Source organism: Nyctibius grandis, chromosome 27 (genome assembly GCF_013368605.1).
Source record: "Nyctibius grandis isolate bNycGra1 chromosome 27, bNycGra1.pri, whole genome shotgun sequence".
Lineage (NCBI taxonomy): Eukaryota > Metazoa > Chordata > Aves > Nyctibiiformes > Nyctibiidae > Nyctibius > Nyctibius grandis.
Window position 1 is genome coordinate 5,363,376 of NC_090684.1, and position 17,491 is coordinate 5,380,866.

Sequence of the window (17,491 nt, forward strand, 5' to 3'; positions counted from 1 at the left end):
GCTGGGGCTGGGGCTGGGGCTGGGGCTGGGCCGGGCCGGGGGGCCCCGAGGCCGCCCCGCCGCCCCCGCCATGGGACGCCCCCGCCCGCCGCCCCCGGCCCCAAACCGCGTTAAAACCCCGCGGGCAGCGCGCAAGGCCCCGATGGGGGCGGCCCTTGCGTAACCGCGGTGGCCCGGCCTGGCCCCTCCTCCCCCGGCCGGCGTTGTGTAACCGGGCACCGCGGGGCCAAGGGCCGGGGCCAGCCCCTGCCGCCGCCGCGGGGCTCCGGGAGGAACCGGGCGCCGGGCCTGCTGCACCCACGGGCCGTGGGGAAGGAGGTAAAGGCGGGCCGCGGGCGCTGGGAACCGTGGCGGGGGCGTGGGGCTGGGCCGCTCGCTCCCCGCCCGCCGCGGGGCTGGCGCAGGGGCCGCCCCCTCCGCTCCCGTCCTCGTCCTTTCCCCGCCCGGCTGAGCCCCCCGGCCCGTCCCCGCTGCGGGGGAAGAGCCGGCCAAGCCCCTCCAGGCGGGTGGTTTTGGGGCTCTTTTCCTGGTGCGACTTAAAATGCCATTTCTTGTATCAAGCGCTATATTTATTAAATTATCCCCTGAGTTATTGGAACAAGAGAAATAACAGAGGTGCTGGATCAACAGCAGCCTCGGGTCTGGCTCGATGTGGAGACTGGGGTTATGTAACCAAATTAATGCAAAAAAATGCATTCTTAAATCCCAATTAAGGAATTGTCAAGCCTGTCAAATCAGAAAACCGTTTAAACAACTTAACAGTGACAATTATTCCACTTAAAGAGCCCAAACCGCAGTTTCAGAGGGCAGTCGCCAGGCTGCTTTTTCCAGCTGGCTGACGTATTTAAAGCTTTATAATTGCATTACTGTCACTTCCCGAGCGGATGGGCTTATAGCCAAGGAGAACGTCCGTGGTTTGATTTAACTGGACAACCGAGAGGAAATTAAACTGTTAAAAGTTTTCCTTCCCAGCTCCTGGGCCTCCGTCCCTATGCGCCCTGTCTTGCCCCGCTGGGAGCGGAGGCGTGAGCCAGCTGCAATCCTCCTCCTCTCTCAGGAGTTACACAAAAGCCTCGAGTCACTCAAACCATCTTCGATACCGAATCCACCTCGATGCATATATTTATGGTATTTCGGAGTGTTTAAACCTGGGCAACTAATTTTTTAATGCTTGTAGGAACAGGAGCATCACAGCTGGATTCGGATGGTGCCGCTCTGACGACCGCTGCATCCCTCCGGCAGATCTCTCCCTCTTAGCAGTGGGGGAGCCGTGATCAGCGATCCTGTGGCATCCTCTTTTCGGGGTGACATGTTATAAGGACCCCAGAGCATCAGCCAGGTAACCCTGGAGGTAAGGCCACAGTTGTGTGATTTGGGGTTTTCCCTGTTTTCTGTCACGTTGTACCTCTCCCAAAGGGGGTATATTAGATGTGAGGTGTGTTTTCTGCCTGCGCTGGTCGATTTTTGCTGAACGGACGTAATCCAGCCGTGGCAGGGAGCCTGCCCGGCCTCGCTGGGTGAACGGCCTGAAGTCACCAGTTCATGGAGAGTTACAGGAGTCAATAGTGGATAAATCCTAGCACAAAGTCTATCGACAGACAGGGCCTGCTCTGCCCTCCCCTGTCACCCCAGAGGATCCTCCCAGCCAGGCAGGAGTGTTCGAGGGTGCAGTCCTGTGGTGCTGAGCCACCACCTCCTTTCCAACACCACCCATAGCGCTGCCAGGCCCGCGCCGGTGATCCCTCCCTGTTCCTTCCCACCCAGCGATGGGTCCCAGCTCCCCACCCATCCCTGACACCCCCTTGGCTCTGGGCTCGCTCCCTCCCCAGCCCTTCTTAATGGAACCCCTGCTCCCCACCGGCTCCGATTCCCCCAGTCCCCTGCACTGGGATCCCCAGAGCTGCCCCTAACCCAGGTCCCGCAGCCCACCCAGGCCCCTTCTAGCCCTGGCCTGGTGCCCCCCTGCCCTGTGCCCAGTCCCTGCTGTGATGTGGCCTCATGTCCCACTGACCTTGCAGAGGGTGGCACCACTGGAAGGGATGGAATGGGCCCTTCCCAACCCCACTGGACCCCCACCCTGGGACACCCTGGTCTCGGGGCCATCCCATGGGCTTTATGGGGCTGCAAGGCCCTGGACTTGGGGTGACCCTGCAGAGAGCGTGGGACCACCGGGCTTGGGATGGCCCCAAAGGCTGTGGGGGGCCTTGCAGCCCCCGACTTGAGGCAACCAGCTGGCAGGCTGGTTGTGTGCTCCTGCCACGGGATGCAGGGGACCCTTCTAGCACCCTTTGCATGGTTTGCTACCCAAAAGTGCCAGCTGGCTGCTCCCCCAAGCAGCAGGAGGGTCACCTTGGTTTGCCTGTTCTCCCAGGACGTGTGGGCAGGGCGGTGCCCGAGCCGGGGCACAAGGCAGAGCACCCCACAAAGCCCCAGACACCCTGCTCGGCCGTGCACGGGGTTTGCAGGGTTTGCTTATCGAGGGGTTGCAATGGGCTGTGTCATGGCCTGGGAGCGCAACTGGGTTTATCTCAGTGATGCTGATGAGTGGTTTTGGGAACAGGGCAAGTCAGATCATCTTTTATGAGGCTGGTGAAGCTGTTGGTTGTGGGTTGAGCGGGGACAAGGTGCCGAGTCACCTATTGCAGCCGTTCGGGAGGGTGTAAGTGGAGCAGTTTGGCTGGAAGAAGCTGACCTGGATTAGAGATTGTTGTGTGGTTCTTTGCTAATCCCTAATCTCTTAATGCTTCTCTGGGTGGTAATGCTTGGATCAGAAGCAGGGTTGGACCCACCTCGGAGGTGGGCGTTGAGCTTCTCCCCTTCTACGTGGGAGACAGGGAGCTGGGGAGATGCTGCTGGGTTTGGTACAGACACAAGGTGGCAGCTGAGCTCGTTTCTGTCTGTGGAGTCCGTCAGTGGAGCAGCCAGCAGCTGTGGGGAAGTTTCTCAGACTCTGCCTTGAGCCACCCTAGATTGAGAGCCAAGATCATAGAATCACAGAATCGTTTTGATTGGAAAGGACCTTTGAGATCATCAAGTCCAACAATTACCCCAGCACTGCCAAGGCCACCACTAACCCATGGCCCTCAGCACCACATCTACACGGCTTTTAAATCCCTCCAGGGATGGGGACTCCACCACTGCCCTGGGCAGCCTGTGCCAGCGCTTGACAACCCTTTTGGGGAAGAAATTGTCCCTGATCTCCAATCTAAACCTCCCCTGGTGCAACTTGAGGCCGTTTCCTCTTGTCCTATCACTCGTTACCTGGGAGAAGAGACCGACCCCCCCTCGCTACACCCTCCTTCCAGGCAGTTGTAGGGAGCGAGAAGGTCTCCCCTCAGCCTCCTTTTCTCCAGGCTAAACACCCCCAGGTCCCTCAGCCGCTCCTCATCACACTTGTGCTCCAGACCCTTCACCACCTTCTTTGCCGTTCTCTGGACTCGCTCCAGCACCTCAAGGTCTTTTCAGCCCTCCTGCCTGGCCTCGAAACTCAGCCGAAGCAGTTCAAAGGGGAACGAATGTGTGCTCATCCCTACCTCAGCCCCGGCTTAGAAAAAGAGTTGTTCTGTGCTGTTATCACCAGCCTGCTCTGCTATGGAGAGAGGAGGGCTTCTCCGGACACTTAGAAGCACCATGAAGTCTCCCAAGTCTAGGAAAGATGGACAGAAACTGTGGCAAAATGATAAACTGAGATATTACGCTCCTGTATCGGAGTTGGGCTGGGCTTTGCTTTCCCTTATTTCACCTCGCAGCCTTAACAGTCTTGTTAGTGAGGAAACGTGCCGTGTCTTTCAGATGGCTCCTACTGAAATCCAGAAAGACTTTTCACTGCCCGAGTGTTGCATCAGGTCTTTGATGACATGAGGGTACATGTATGAACGGAGGCAGAGCTCCCTGAATCACCATCTCGCCGTTGACTGGAGGGTTTGCTGGTGGCCGCATCTGTGGGGTTATAAAATGTTTTTGCAGTAAATGGAGCTCTGGCAGCTCTGTCTGGTTTGATTCCTTCCTTCTGGTGAGCGCTATTGGGATGTAATTTAATTTAGGGATTTAATTTAAGGACTTGAGTGACTCGTTTGGGGAAGAAGCCATTCTCTGTGGAGCAAGGTGGTGGTACAGCTGCTGGATGGTGGGACCAGCCTGAGGAGAGCGGTTTGTCCTGTTTCTGCTTTTCTCTCTCCCAAAAACTCATGAAAAAGCAGAAGAGATTTGCAGTAAAAAAAGCTGAGGGCTTTTTGGAGCTCCGTTTCTAATTGTTAATTGACTTTGTTCTTTGGTAGGGATTGTGTATCCCCAAAGCCAACGTTCCCTTCCTCTTTCAGCAGATCTGATAAGAAAAGCCAAGATGCCTCATCGCACCATTCATCTTTTCTGGAAGGGACTTCGGCTTCATGACAACCCAACGCTGCTGGCCGCCCTGGAGTCCTCGGAGGCCATCTACCCCGTCTACATCCTGGACAGAAGGTTCATGACGTCCGTGATGCACATAGGTGCCCTGCGGTGGCATTTTCTGCTCCAGTCCTTGGAAGATCTCCAGAAGAATTTGCGTCAGCTGGGCTCTTGCTTGCTGGTTATTCAAGGAGAGTACGAATCTGTTCTTAGAGATCACGTCCAGAAGTGGAATATCACGCAAGTGACTCTGGATACGGAGGTGGAACCGTTTTATAAGGAGATGGAGGCCAACATACGACGTTTGGGAGAAGAGCTGGGGTTTGAGGTGCTTTCTCTGGTGGGCCACACTCTTTATGATACCAAACGGTAGGTTTATTTTAGATTTAGCAAGCGTCAGGGAGAAAAGGCCAGGTGCTTTGGTCTTTCTGGATCCTAATGTGTTTCTTTTGAGAAAATTGGACTATCTGAGATGAACGTGGCACTGTGTGCTGGAGAATTTTTATGTGTTGGTCTGCTGGAAGTAACAGAAGAGATTTTGCATGGGTATTAGGATGTTGGGCTCTGATCTGAGCCTAAAGAGTTTGTTAATTTTTTTCCTTTTGGGCAATTTAATTAACTTCAAAACTGACATCAGTTACTTTTGTAAACAGAGTGGAAGAAATTCTTTAAACCATTTAATAGGACTTTTATATAGATTTTTTGTGTCAGATTTTTTGTTAATCTTTCTCATCCGCTTTCACTGGTGTGTGGATACACTTGGATCCAAGCTGTTCTGCAGAGCTGAATGATTGAAGATATTGAAATTAATAATAATAGGGAGGTAACTAGTAGTAGCTAAAACAACCTGGTCCTGGAAAACTCCTAATTTACATAAATGAATGGATAACTTGCCATCTTGGGTTCAAGCTCTCTGTTTGCACAGGTGGTTGCTCACATAGAGTTATTTACTGCCTTGAATGTGGTTTTTTTCTGTGATCACACCACCTCTGGCAGCCCCAGCGCTGTCCTGCCCCTTGCACTCTGCCAGCCTGGCTCTGCCTGGCTGTACAGAGCTGCCCAGCTGAAGCCATGGCTGCCATCCTGGTCCCAATTTTATTGTCTCAAGTCCTGAGAGATTGCTCTCGGGATGGGTGTGCATTCACCCAAAGGAGTTTTACTTGTAAAATCTGTAATTTCCATATTCAGTGGCATGAACTGGGGTTTTTCCAGCCTGTGCTGTCACCTTCCTGTCCACTGGCAGCTCCAGCTTCCTTCTTGGTTTATACTACAGTGAAAAGTGATCTTGCTTTTTTTTTTTCTTTAGGATTTTGGACCTGAACGGTGGGACTCCCCCGTTAACATACAAGAGGTTCCTCCACATCCTGTCTCTGCTCGGCGACCCTGAGGTGCCTGTCCGAAACCTGACAGCTGGCGACTTCCAGTAAGTACCAGTTAGCCAGCAGGAAATTGCAGGTCCTTTTTCTCTGCCTGAAAGAAGAGCCAGGGCCAAATGATAACAGGGTGTTTCAAATGTTATATTGCATTACTTCTGTGCATTATTGTACGTACAGGGGATGTGATTCTGCTGTCAGGAGGGGAGAGCAGATGAGAGGTGGCACAGTCCAAAGACTTTAGTGTTTGCAAGGCACAGTGAGACAAACTTTTAAGGTATGTTAAAGTTTAACAGAGGAATGACTAAGGAATTACAGGTCTCTTTCTCAAAGGTGTGCTCTAGATTCCTCTCAAGTCAAGATTTAGGGCAGGAATTGGTTGAACCACTGTAGTTTGTTTTATGCAGGAAGTTTGGTGGAATAGTCATACTGTTCCCTTCTGGCTTTAAAACTTCTCTCTCCTCCCCTCTGCTGTATGGGGTGGAGGGACCAAGCTCATGTCTCCCAGGGCTTGAGAAGAAGCTCAGAGTCAAGGATGTCTTATGTTTAGCTGTGCATGAGGAGAGGTCAGTGATCCAAAGGGAGGTAAGATTGGGGTAGGAGAGAGCTGGCCACTGGGGATGGGACTGCAGATGCTTGTGACTTCTGTGTCAGGTGCCTCCTGCGTGACCTCAGCTCTGTGTGGGTAACCCAGGCTTAGGTCTTCCCATCTTGGGGGAACCCTGTTAATTCCTCCCCTGTTAATTCCTGAGGACTATCTGTTGTCCTCAGATAGTCCGACGATAAGACTTACGTAAATATTGGGATATATCAGTTCCTATATTTTTTTTCTTGTACTTTTTTTCGTCCCCTTTTTTCCTTAATTTGTTTATTTGCACTTTTTAAATTAATGATGCTGAGAGATAAGTGGTTCACGTGCTTCCCAGCAGGCCTGTGTTATGTCAGTGCTCTGAGAGCTGCACTGGCCCCTTCTTCTGTAGGTGGCTGCAACAGAGCTGAGCTCAGTTTTTGCCAGGTAAGTAGAAAGATCTCTATTGATATCTGAGTTCATTCATTGCTTTTGAGAAGCCTGCATGCCACTGGCACTTCCTTCAACCTCCTCTGCTGTGTTTTATGTACCCTGATGCTCTTCCAGTCTCACAGCGGGCAGAGGGGAAGCCTCAGCAGCTGAGGCTGCAGAAGACATGGGGGGACTGCTCAGAGGTGTGGACTTGGGGAGGCCCCACCTTGGTTAGGAAGGAGCAGCTGGGGAGGCGGCCCAGGGAGCTGATCTGCCTCCTTCCCTATTAAACCTCTCCCAGAGTGACCTCTCCCCAGAGGCACGGGAGCTGGAGCGGCCTTTGGAGCCAGCGCCAGTGCCCCATAATTATGTTTAGAGTCTGAGGAGGCTCTTAGCTCCCTCCCAGGGATGGACGGGACAGTGTGGGGAAGGTGGAGAGGAGGTGCCTCCAGCCTAATGTAGCAGATGGGGAGTGAGAGGGGTGTCAGAGCTGTGGGGGCTGCAGCCAACTGCTCTGAGCGCTGTAATTTGGTGGGTCTGTTCCTCTTCCCCCAGCTCAGGCTAGAGCTGCCTGGAGCGACTGCAGGATGAGCTCGCTCTTCCCCAAGGAGAGCAGCCTGGGGTTTGTGGCTGTGCTTTTGTTCCCCTGTGCTCTGGCTGTGCCGTGACAGAGGAGATCTTGGCCTGTGCAACAGGCAGGGGTCTTCTTCCCTCTTCTGGCTCCCGTTCCCTCTTTGAAAGAGGCTTCTCTTCCACATTAGGAGGTGTCAGCCCCCGGACCCGGGCCTGGCTGAGTGTTACAGGGTGCCTCTCCCCGTGGATTTGGGGATCCCTCTGGAGAGCCTTTCCCCCTGGAGAGGAGGGGAGACGGAAGGGCTGCAGCGCCTGGAGCAACACTTGACTGACCAGGTCAGCCTTGATTTTACACGGGTGATGATGGTGGCACTAGATGGGCTGAGGTTAGTGTCCACCTCACTCCTTTTATGTTTGGTTGTGTCTGGACCTCAAGAAACTGCTCGGCTCTTCCAGCTCTAGCTGATTTTTTCCCCGCCGGGGCTCAGCTCTTGGTGGCCAAGCCTGCCTTGGTGCTGGCTGCTCTTAAGCAGATGCTTTGCCCACTCCTGATTTCATAAAGTGGAAAAGCTCTCCAGCGCGGTGCTGTGGGACCGAGAGAGCTGTTCCCTGCGTTACAGAATCACCCGGCTCTCGGGGGAGAGCAGAGCTTCACAGCACCCACGGGTGAGGTGTGGCCTTGACGTTGGGCTTGGAGGAGCTCTGTGTATTTGGAGACCTTTGAGGAGGATGGCAGCCTGGTCGCAAGATTTTGTTGTCCTTGTTGGTGGCATTTGTGGGAGGACGGGCTGTGGGAGCATTTTCCAGGCATGACATTGAACAATGCAGAAGCCAATGGCCAAGAGTTTCATTAGCTGGACACGTGTCACCTTGTGCTGCCTGAACCTGGATTTCTCTTTTCATTTTAGGGCTGGGTGGCGAGCTTTACTAAACCGAGAACAATCCCAAACTCGCTGCTTCCAAGCACCACAGGCCTGAGCCCGTATTTCAGTATGGGCTGTCTGTCAGTTCGCACCTTTTTTTATCGGTTGTCGAACATTTATGCTCAGGTAAGAAAATAATTGGTCATAGTTAAGCAAATCCAGCACTCTCACGTGTCTGGTATGTGAGGGTGGGATTTAACACTCGGATCATCTTGGTAGAGACCTGGTGCATCAACAAATGCTACTTTGCTAATGTGTCCTATGAAATCTGTGAGTGGCTTTATATGTTGTGTGAAACACCTGTGAATGAATAAAGCTTTTTTTTTTCCCAATTTTAGAAATATGATAAATAGGGAGCAATGAGACCTGGAAGCAGCAGGGAAGCCCAGGAAGACCCTCCTAGAATTCAAGGAGTTCGAGATGTCTGCCTGATGTTTAAGTGAAGTTTTTGGTCAGTTTAGCCTGTTCAAGCAGTTTTGTTTTTAGAAAGCATCTGTTTGCATCTTAGTCAAGTTTTAACTGTAGCATAAGCCAAAACCAACTTCTAAACACTTGTTTGATTCTTAAGAGAAGGTATTGTTGAAAACAACATAAGAAAACTAAGGTCTCCCTGAACCTCCTTCTTAAAAGTGTCTCTTGAGACATGGCTGAGCCACCTGAATTCAGCTAGCTGAGCAGTTAATATGTTAATAAACGCATATTTTCTTTAAGAAATCCCAGTGTGACACCATTTTGGAAGGTAGACGGAGAATGTTTGAGGTAACACTGAGGTCTAACAGAGTTCAGCTTTGCTTTTGGGCATATGGTGTTGCTTCAGATCTTTGATTTCTTTGGCTTTCATGGTAAAGTGCCATGAAGCCAGCAGTGTAGTTAGATTAATCTTTATTTTATGGGCCTGACAGTCACAAAATGAGTGAGACTGGGGTTGTTTAGCCTGGAGAAGAGGAGGCTCAGAGGTGACCTTAGTGCAGTCTACAACTACCTGAAGGGAGGTTGTAGTGAAGTGGGAGTCGGCCTCTTCTCCCAGGCAACCAGTGATAGGACAAGAGGACACAGCCTCAAGCTTTGCCAGGGGAGGGTCAGGTTGGACATTAGGAAGCATTTCTTCTCAGCAAGGGTCATTAGCCATTGGAAGGGGCTGCCCAGGGAGGTGGTGGAGTCACCATCTCTGGAGGGGTTTAAGAAAAGCCTGGACATGGCACTTAGTGCCCTGGTCTAGTTGCCATGGTGGTGTCAGGGCAATGGTTGGACTCGATGATCCCTGAGGGCTCTTCGAACCTGATTGATTCTGTGATTCTGTTATATATGAACTTTCACCTCATGTGTCTTTTGCAGGCCAAGCATCACTCTCTGCCCCCGGTGTCACTCCAAGGGCAGCTTCTGTGGAGGGAATTCTTCTATACCGTGGCATCAGCAACACCAAACTTCACCAAAATGGCTGGGAACCCCATCTGCCTTCAGATCCGTTGGTATGAGGATGCAGAGAGGCTCCACAAATGGAAAACGGTAACAGGATGCGTTGCCACAACCGCTAACGTTTCAGGGTAGAGTTTTTCTGCTGCCCTGGGGTTGTTCCCTGCTGGCTGTTTGAGGTGGGACTCACAGCAGCGTGTGGGAGAGAAGCGTAATGAAGCTTCGTGCAGGAGGGCTGATGTTTCATTCCTGCTACAGGCACAGACGGGGTTCCCGTGGATCGACGCGATTATGACCCAGCTGCGCCAGGAAGGCTGGATCCATCACCTTGCTCGGCACGCTGTCGCCTGCTTCCTGACGCGGGGGGACCTTTGGATCAGCTGGGAAGAGGGCATGAAGGTTCACTTCTGCTTTTTGGTTTTCTCTGTTCTGGCTGACCTTGAGAAACGCCTGCGAAACGTGAGCCTGGCAGTGGGAGGTGGTGCTGCAGGGCAGTGCCTCGTAACGGAGCCTCGCTAGAAATCCCATGGTTTGTGAAATCTCATGGTCTCTCACTCGAGTCTGAGCCCCGCTGTGCTGTGTGCAGCGGTGAGAGGTCGTTCCCATCCCCAAGGCCTGATGATTTTCACCCCCCCTGCAGTGCTGCGTCCAGCTCTGGGGCCCCCAACAGAAGAAGGACACGGAGCTGTTGGAGCAAGTCCAGAGGAGGCCACAGAGATGCTCAGAGGGCTGGAGCCCCTCTGCTATGGAGACAGGCTGAGAGAGCTGGGGCTGTTCAGCCTGGAGAAGAGAAGGCTCCGGGGAGACCTTCTAGCACCTTCCAGTGCCTGAAGGGGCTACAGGAAAGCTGGAGAGGGACTTTTTACAAGGGCATGGAGTGACAGGACGAGGGGGAACGGTTTTAAACTGAAAGAGGGGAGATTGAGATGAGATCTGAGGAAGAAATTCTTTGCTGTGAGGGTGGTGAGACACTGGCCCAGGTTGCCCAGAGAAGCTGTGTCTGCCCCCTCCCTGGCAGTGTTCAAGGCCAGGTTGGATGGGGCTTGGAGCAACCTGGTCTGGTGGAAGGTGTCCCTGCCCGTGGCAGGGGGATTGGAACTGGATGGTCTTTAAGGTCCCTTCCAACCCAAACCGCTCTGTGATTCTATGATTTTGGATGATGAGGATACTGGAGACCTGCTCAGTCTGCAGCAGGCCTCAAAGCCAGACCTTTGGGTTGCTCTGTCACTGGGTCCTGCTTTCGCTTCCTTCTGGCTGTGTTGCTGGAGAGCCTGCCCTGGGTGCCCTGTGAGAAGGGAAGCCCAGATCAGCGCAGTGCCAAGCTTCACCCTTCATCTCCCAGCCTGTTTGGGTTTGTTTGGGTTTTTTTTGCCACGAAGGCAGCCATTTCAGGGGTGTTTCTCTCTTTCTCTTCCCATCCCTGAAGCGCAGGTATTTGAAGAGCTGCTTTTAGATGCTGACTACAGCATCAACGCGGGGAACTGGATGTGGCTGTCGGCCAGCGCCTTCTTCCACCAGTACACACGGATCTTCTGCCCTGTCCGCTTTGGGAAGCGCACGGACCCCGAGGGGCAGTACATTCGGTAGGGCGATGGCACCGGCCGCTCCCTTAGTGCTTCCCTGGCTCCTCCATCAGCAGGAGCTGATGAACTCGGTCTGTTTGAAACACGTACCCCTGTGAAACAAGGGTCACAGCAATGATTTTATTTAACACATAAGGAAACTGAGGCACGGAGAAGCAAAGAGATGTACCCATGGTTGCCCGGGTGATGACTGTTTTGGAGCTCCAGCACTGTGTTTGATCACCCTGGCTGACTCCTCTTTGTAAAGGACTTGAGTAGGACTTCCCACAGCTCCCCCCACTCCAGTCTGTGTTGTGTTTTGTAGGGGGTCTGATTCATTTCAGACGCTTAAGTTTTATTTCTCACTCTGAGCGAGTCCTCTTTGCTTCAAAGCCTCAGTTTCCGTATCTCTAGATAAGGTACTGATGAGCTTTCTCATAAGTAGTGGGTGATTTTACAGCTGATGTCTGAGCAAACAACTCCATTACTTGACATCTCCTCGTCCTCACATCCTGTCTAGCTTTGTGTCTTGTCAAGGGGCAGCCCACTCTGCCCCTGTTTTCCCAACAGAGTGGGGCAAAAACTGTTCTGTAACAATTCTTTGGATTTTTAAAAAATCTGTTTGTTTTTGAAATTTATGAAGGTTTAGGATGAAATGTCAGTGACAATGTTAAAACCCAAAATATTTTGGATGAAGTCCAAACTGAAGTAATGTTTAAATCACCCCATTTATTCTGTAAAGTTAACTTGTGGAAGGTATCACCCTACAGAGGGTTTCAGAATGTAAAACCAGGGTTGTTTTTGTGCAAAATGAATCAGAACTTTCCCATGGATCAATACGATCACCAAGAATTAACATGGCATGGGTTGGTTTAGACTTCTCTTAAATGTATGAGTATTTATCTGCAGGATTATAAAACCCCCATATTATTCCTGTTTTGTAGGAAATACTTGCCTATACTAAAGAACTTTCCCTCCAAGTACATCTACGAGCCCTGGACAGCATCTGAGGAGGAGCAGAAGCAAGCGGGGTGTATCATAGGTAATTCATTTGGGTACCTCACTATGGATTTTGCTGCTGCTAACTGTGCACAGTAATTACATGTGTGAGATGGAAGCATCACACTTCTAGAATCATAGATTCATTTATCATTTATATTTTCCTCATTTATCTTCTGGAAATGGATTAATCCAGCAGTCTACCTTCTGTCAATTCTCCTTTAAAGTTTTTTACTGGAGTCTAATTTCAGAGTACGTATTTTTGCCTCAGCTTCATGTCATTGGAATGGGCTGCCCAGGGAGGTGGTGGAGTCACCATCTCTGGAGGGGTTTAAGAAAAGCCTGGACATGGCACTTAGTGCCCTGGTCTAGTTGCCATGGTGGTGTCAGGGCAATGGTTGGACTCGATGATCCCAGAGGGCTCTTCCAACCTCATTGATTCTGTGATTCTGTGAAATCCAGTGAAATATCCTTGGTTAGCTCTATAAAGGTCACTGTCTCCATGTTGCACCAGGTCAAGATTACCCCTTCCCAATGGTGAACCACAAGGAAGCCAGCGATCGCAACCTGCAGCTGATGAAACAGGTCAGAGAGGACCAGTACAGAACAGCCCAGCTCACGAGAGGTAAGAGGTGCCGCGGCACTGCACGTTCAGTGTGCTGCAACACAGAGGCTGTCACAAGGAGCTGATGGCTTTGGGGGTTGGGTTTGTGTTGGTTTCCAGGACACCTTTCCTCTTGGTTACCAAAACCATGCGCTGCTCTTCTAGTTACTGTTGAAATGGTGTCCCAAGAGGGAAAACCAGAGGTTGAGGAGTGTCCTTTCCCCTGTGGCTCCCACCTTGCAGGGTGGGAGCTTGCTTGTGCCTTCCCAAAAGAAGACCTTCTCTACCTTCTGTGGGTCTGCACAGACTCCTCAGCCCTCAGGTGTATCTCCAAGGTGCAGAAATCTCTGCAGCCCTGCCCACGCCTCTTGCGAGCCACAGCATTGTTGTTTCTTTTTTGCCATGACCTACCCTGCCCCGTAGCAGGAATTATTTGAGATTCCCACTGACCACTAATGAGTGAAAAGCCCTTGAGAGCTGAGTTGCTCTAAGTAGTTTACCTTTTGACCTTGTGTTCTAAATAGGTTAAGGACGTGCATAACAAACTGGTAGTTATCAGGTAAGGTGGAACGCTCAGACTTTGGAGGAGCCTGAATTCATAGAATCATACAATCGTTTTGGTTGGAAAGGACCTTTAAGATCATTGAGTCCAACCATTAACCCAGCACTGCCAAGGCCACCACTAACCCATGTCCCTCAGCACCACATCTACACAGCTTTTAAATCCCCCCAGGGATGGGGACTCCACCACTGCCCTGGGCAGCCTGTGGCAATGCTTGACCACCCTAATTAGGTATTTCCAATCACACAGACATTTCACTTATATGGCACCCACGCTCTTAAAATTGAAGTCCCAGCCCTGTGATGAGCTCTTAGCCTCAGAGGAATCCTCTGCAGGAAGGAAAGTGAAGCAGAGCTTTTGTATTTAAGCGTATGCCATAGCAGCCTCTGTAGATATCACAGAAATCCCACATGCAGCAGCTGAGGGGAGTCTGAAGTATTCCTGTCTCAATTGCTGTGGTCAGATGGAATTAATTATTCCCAATCCTGTGCATACTAATGTATCCAGGGGGCTGCACATTGGTACCTTCCAGATATAACCACACCTGACAGTTCTTCCACGAACGCTGTGGTCTAGGGGACTAAATGCTGTGATTGCTGCTGGAGATGTGGAAAGCCAACGCCTGAGAACCAGAGTCCCCGACTCCCAGCGTTGTTCTTGTTGCCTGTAAATAGAAGCATTTTCTGGTGTGCTTTGTAACCTCACCCACTACTGTCCTTGCGGCTGTTGCACTGAAGTCGGAGAAGGACTTGTGTCCTGGTTTGGATTAAACCAGACCAATTTTCCTTTCAGTGATTTTTTTTCCTTTCAGCTCAGTCTCTTCTAAGGAACTGCACTTTCTGAAGCTAATTGCATGTTCTGCAGACAGTCTCTGCTTCCAGGGCTGATAACGCTCAAAGTTTGTAGTTATCACTGAGGCACCAGTAGGGATGTTGTGCAGAAAGGCTCTTGCTGTGCTTATTCCTATAGAAACCAAGGTCACTGCTAAATTCCTCCCCAATTACGAGTGAAGAGCCGAAGGGGGGTAGCACCTCCAGGGAGGAGCAGACAGGGCAGGTGACCCAAAATTGACCAATGAGGTATTCCATCCCATACCTGTCATTCTCAGTATAAAGCGGGGGGATCACGAGGGTCTCGCTCTCTTCTATGGCCGGCATCCCAAGAGGACTCTGTTTTTCTCCTTCCCTTGATCCCGATCTGTGTGTTCCTGAATTTAGTTCCTACCTGTCACTGAGTCCAGTCTGGGACCTCCCGGAGCCTGCCCTGCAGCACCAGTGGTGACGTGATCGTCATCGGGGGAGCTCAATCTTGGTTTTGTATATATTTGTATATATTTAATTGTTTCCATTATTATTATACTCTTTTTTTCATTGTTGTAGTTTATTAAAACTGTTTTAACTTTCCAACACATAAGTTTCTCTCCCTTTTCTCTTTTTCTTCCCCTTCTGGAGGAGGTGAAGGGGTTAATAGAGAGCATCTGCCACCAGTTTAACAGCCAGCCCAGCCTTAAACCATGACAATTTGCAAACTTTAATTCTCCTTCTTGCCTTAGATGATACAGATGACCCAATGGAGATGAAGGTAAAGCGTCGCCGCTCTGAAGAAAAGATATCAAAAGGAAAAGTGGCCAGGATGACAGAACAAACCGAGCTCCCATCAGGGGTTACCTGCAGGGAACCAAAAAATGGCAAAAGGGGAGAGCCAGAGGCCAGCTGAACCTGACAAACTGTACTCACAGAATCACACAGAATCACAGAATCAATGAGGTTGGAAGAGCCCGCTGGGATCATCGAGTCCAACCATTGCCCTGACACCACCATGGCAACTAGACCAGGGCACTAAGTGCCATGTCCAGGCTTTTCTTAAACCCCTCCAGAGATGGTGACTCCAGATCTATGATACTCACTGCTTTGCCCTGCAGACGGTGCCTCTTGTTTGTGAACTGACCTCCAAGAGAAGTGTTGTATCTTGAAAGTGTTTGTTAGTGCGGTTAGTTTGAATGAAATTGTCTCTCTGTGAGTGGCTTCCAAGCTGTTTGTGGCAGCTGTTAGGTAAATTCAAGAGGTGGCTGGTTTTGACAGGACATGATGCTCTAGTATTGCTCAAATCCACTTGCTGTTCACGTATCTGTATAAATATTTTAGTGATCAATACTAGTCTTTCCAACATGCCAGGTAAGTGTCAGTTGAAGACTACATACACATCAATGTGATCACACATTAGTGTTAGAAGCATGATTTTGCCTGTCTTGTGGAGACAAGGGTTGTTTGGTTGGGTTATTTAGCCTGGAGAAGAGGAGGCTCAGAGGTGACCTTAGTGCAGTCTACAACTACCTGAAGGGAGGTTGTAGCGCAGTGGGAGTCGGCCTCTTCTCCCAGGCAACCAGCGACAGGACAAGAGGACACAGCCTCAAGCTTCACCAGGGGAGGGTCAGGTTGGACATTAGGAAGCATTTCTTCTCAGCAAGGGTCATTAGCCATTGGAAGGGGCTGCCCAGGGAGGTGGTGGAGTCACCATCTCTGGAGGGGTTTAAGAAAAGACTGGCCATGGCACTTAGTGCCATGGTCTAGTTGCCGTGGTGGTGTCAGGGCAATGGTTGGACTCGATGATCCCAGAGGGCTCTTCCAACCTGACTGATTCTGTGACAGAGGTTTAGGAATTTTCAGATATGGTTTTTAAATTCACAGTTTCTGTTTGCAGTCCCCAGTTTGGGGAGACAGAGCAGAACGCAGCCCGTTGTAAGGTTGTGTGTAGTTCTTACGACTTAAATGGGACGACTTACGCATTTTAAGGGTAACGTTGCAAAATGTCTCAGTGAATTAGGGCTGATGGACAACCTTTCTTCACCGTAACTCTCTTGGCTAATTCCTCTAGAACTGTAGGGTAGATATTATTTTGATCACGTACAATGTGTACAAATTTACCCTTCCTTTGAAATGTCTTGTTGTGAAGTTCCACAAGGCTGGATTAGTCAATTATCTTTGTTATGGGTGGGGTTTGGGTGGGGGTGGGGGGAGTGGAGTGGGTTTTTAATCACTGTAGGTACTATTTTTGTTTTTAAAAGAAATAAAAATGATTTCTGACATGAAAAACATATGGTCTCTAGAGTAATCTGTTATCACAACTGTCATCCATCGCTTCTCTGTGGAAACCTGGCTGCAAGACAACTCCAGCAGCAATCCAGTGCACCCAAACTGCTTCACTTTAAAGCACCTGTGGACCTAGCGCCGAAGCAGCGCAGGACCCATGTACACAAGGAGGAGGCCAAACACTGCTCCTACAGCATCTCCCAATGCCGCTGGTGACCTGCAGGACCTCTCAGGGAGATGCGCAATGGCAGCGGAGCAGCAGCTTCTGTTTCTACAGTAAATACAAGAGCTGCAAGGACTGTCAAGACTGTTCCAAGAGGCTGGTTGTACTCTCCTGTGGCGCCAAGCCTGCGTCGAGCTCCTGGAGGCGCTGACGTTACTTGACATTTTAGCTCTTCAGCAAATCTCATGATCACAGAATCCACAGAATCAATGAGGTTGGAAGAGCCCTCTGGGATCATCGAGTCCAACCATTGCCCTGACACCACCATGGCAACTAGACCAGGGCACTAAGTGCCATGTCCAGGCTTTTCTTAAACCCCTCCAGAGATGGTGACTCCACCACCTCCCTGGGCAGCCCCTTCCAATGGCTAATGACCCTTGCTGAGAAGAAATGCTTCCTGATGTCCAACCTGAACCTCCCCTGGCCAAGCTTGAGGCTGTGTCCTCTTGTCCTATCACTAGTTGCCTGGGAGAAGAGGCCGACTCCCACTTCACTACAACCTCCCTTCAGGTAGTTGTAGACTGCACTAAGGTCACCTCTGAGCCTCCTCTTTTCCAGGCTAAACAACCCCACTCCCTCAGCCATTCCTTGTAGGTCAGACCCTCCAGACCCTTCACCAGCTTGGTCGCCCTCCTCTGGACTTGCTCCAACACCTCAACATCTTTCTTGAAGTGCGGGGCCCAGAACTGGACACAGGATTCAAGGTGCGGCCTCACCAGTGCCGAGTACAGAGGGACGATCACTTCCCCAGACCGGCTGGCAATGATTTGCAAGGATGACCAGA

General features: G+C 50.9%; 1 protein-coding gene across 2 annotated transcripts; it reads left to right on the forward strand.

The window, feature by feature from the left end:
* Positions 1-58: 58 nt before the first annotated feature.
* On the forward strand, positions 59-16,380 carry LOC137674114 (cryptochrome-1-like). 2 transcript variants are annotated; one of them, XM_068419282.1, is made up of 12 exons: positions 59-318; positions 1,178-1,351; positions 4,320-4,755; positions 5,693-5,809; positions 7,521-7,668; positions 8,241-8,381; positions 9,591-9,761; positions 9,927-10,067; positions 11,100-11,251; positions 12,175-12,272; positions 12,744-12,854; positions 14,948-16,380. In XM_068419282.1, exons 3-12 carry the CDS (start codon positions 4,343-4,345, stop codon positions 15,109-15,111), a joined length of 1,656 nt encoding a protein of 551 aa, XP_068275383.1. In that variant the 5' UTR covers positions 59-318; positions 1,178-1,351; positions 4,320-4,342; the 3' UTR covers positions 15,112-16,380. The 2 variants fall into 2 exon arrangements, with proteins under 2 accessions (XP_068275383.1, XP_068275384.1); XM_068419283.1 differs by having other exon boundaries at positions 4,323-4,755.
* The last annotated feature ends 1,111 nt before the right edge of the window (positions 16,381-17,491 follow it).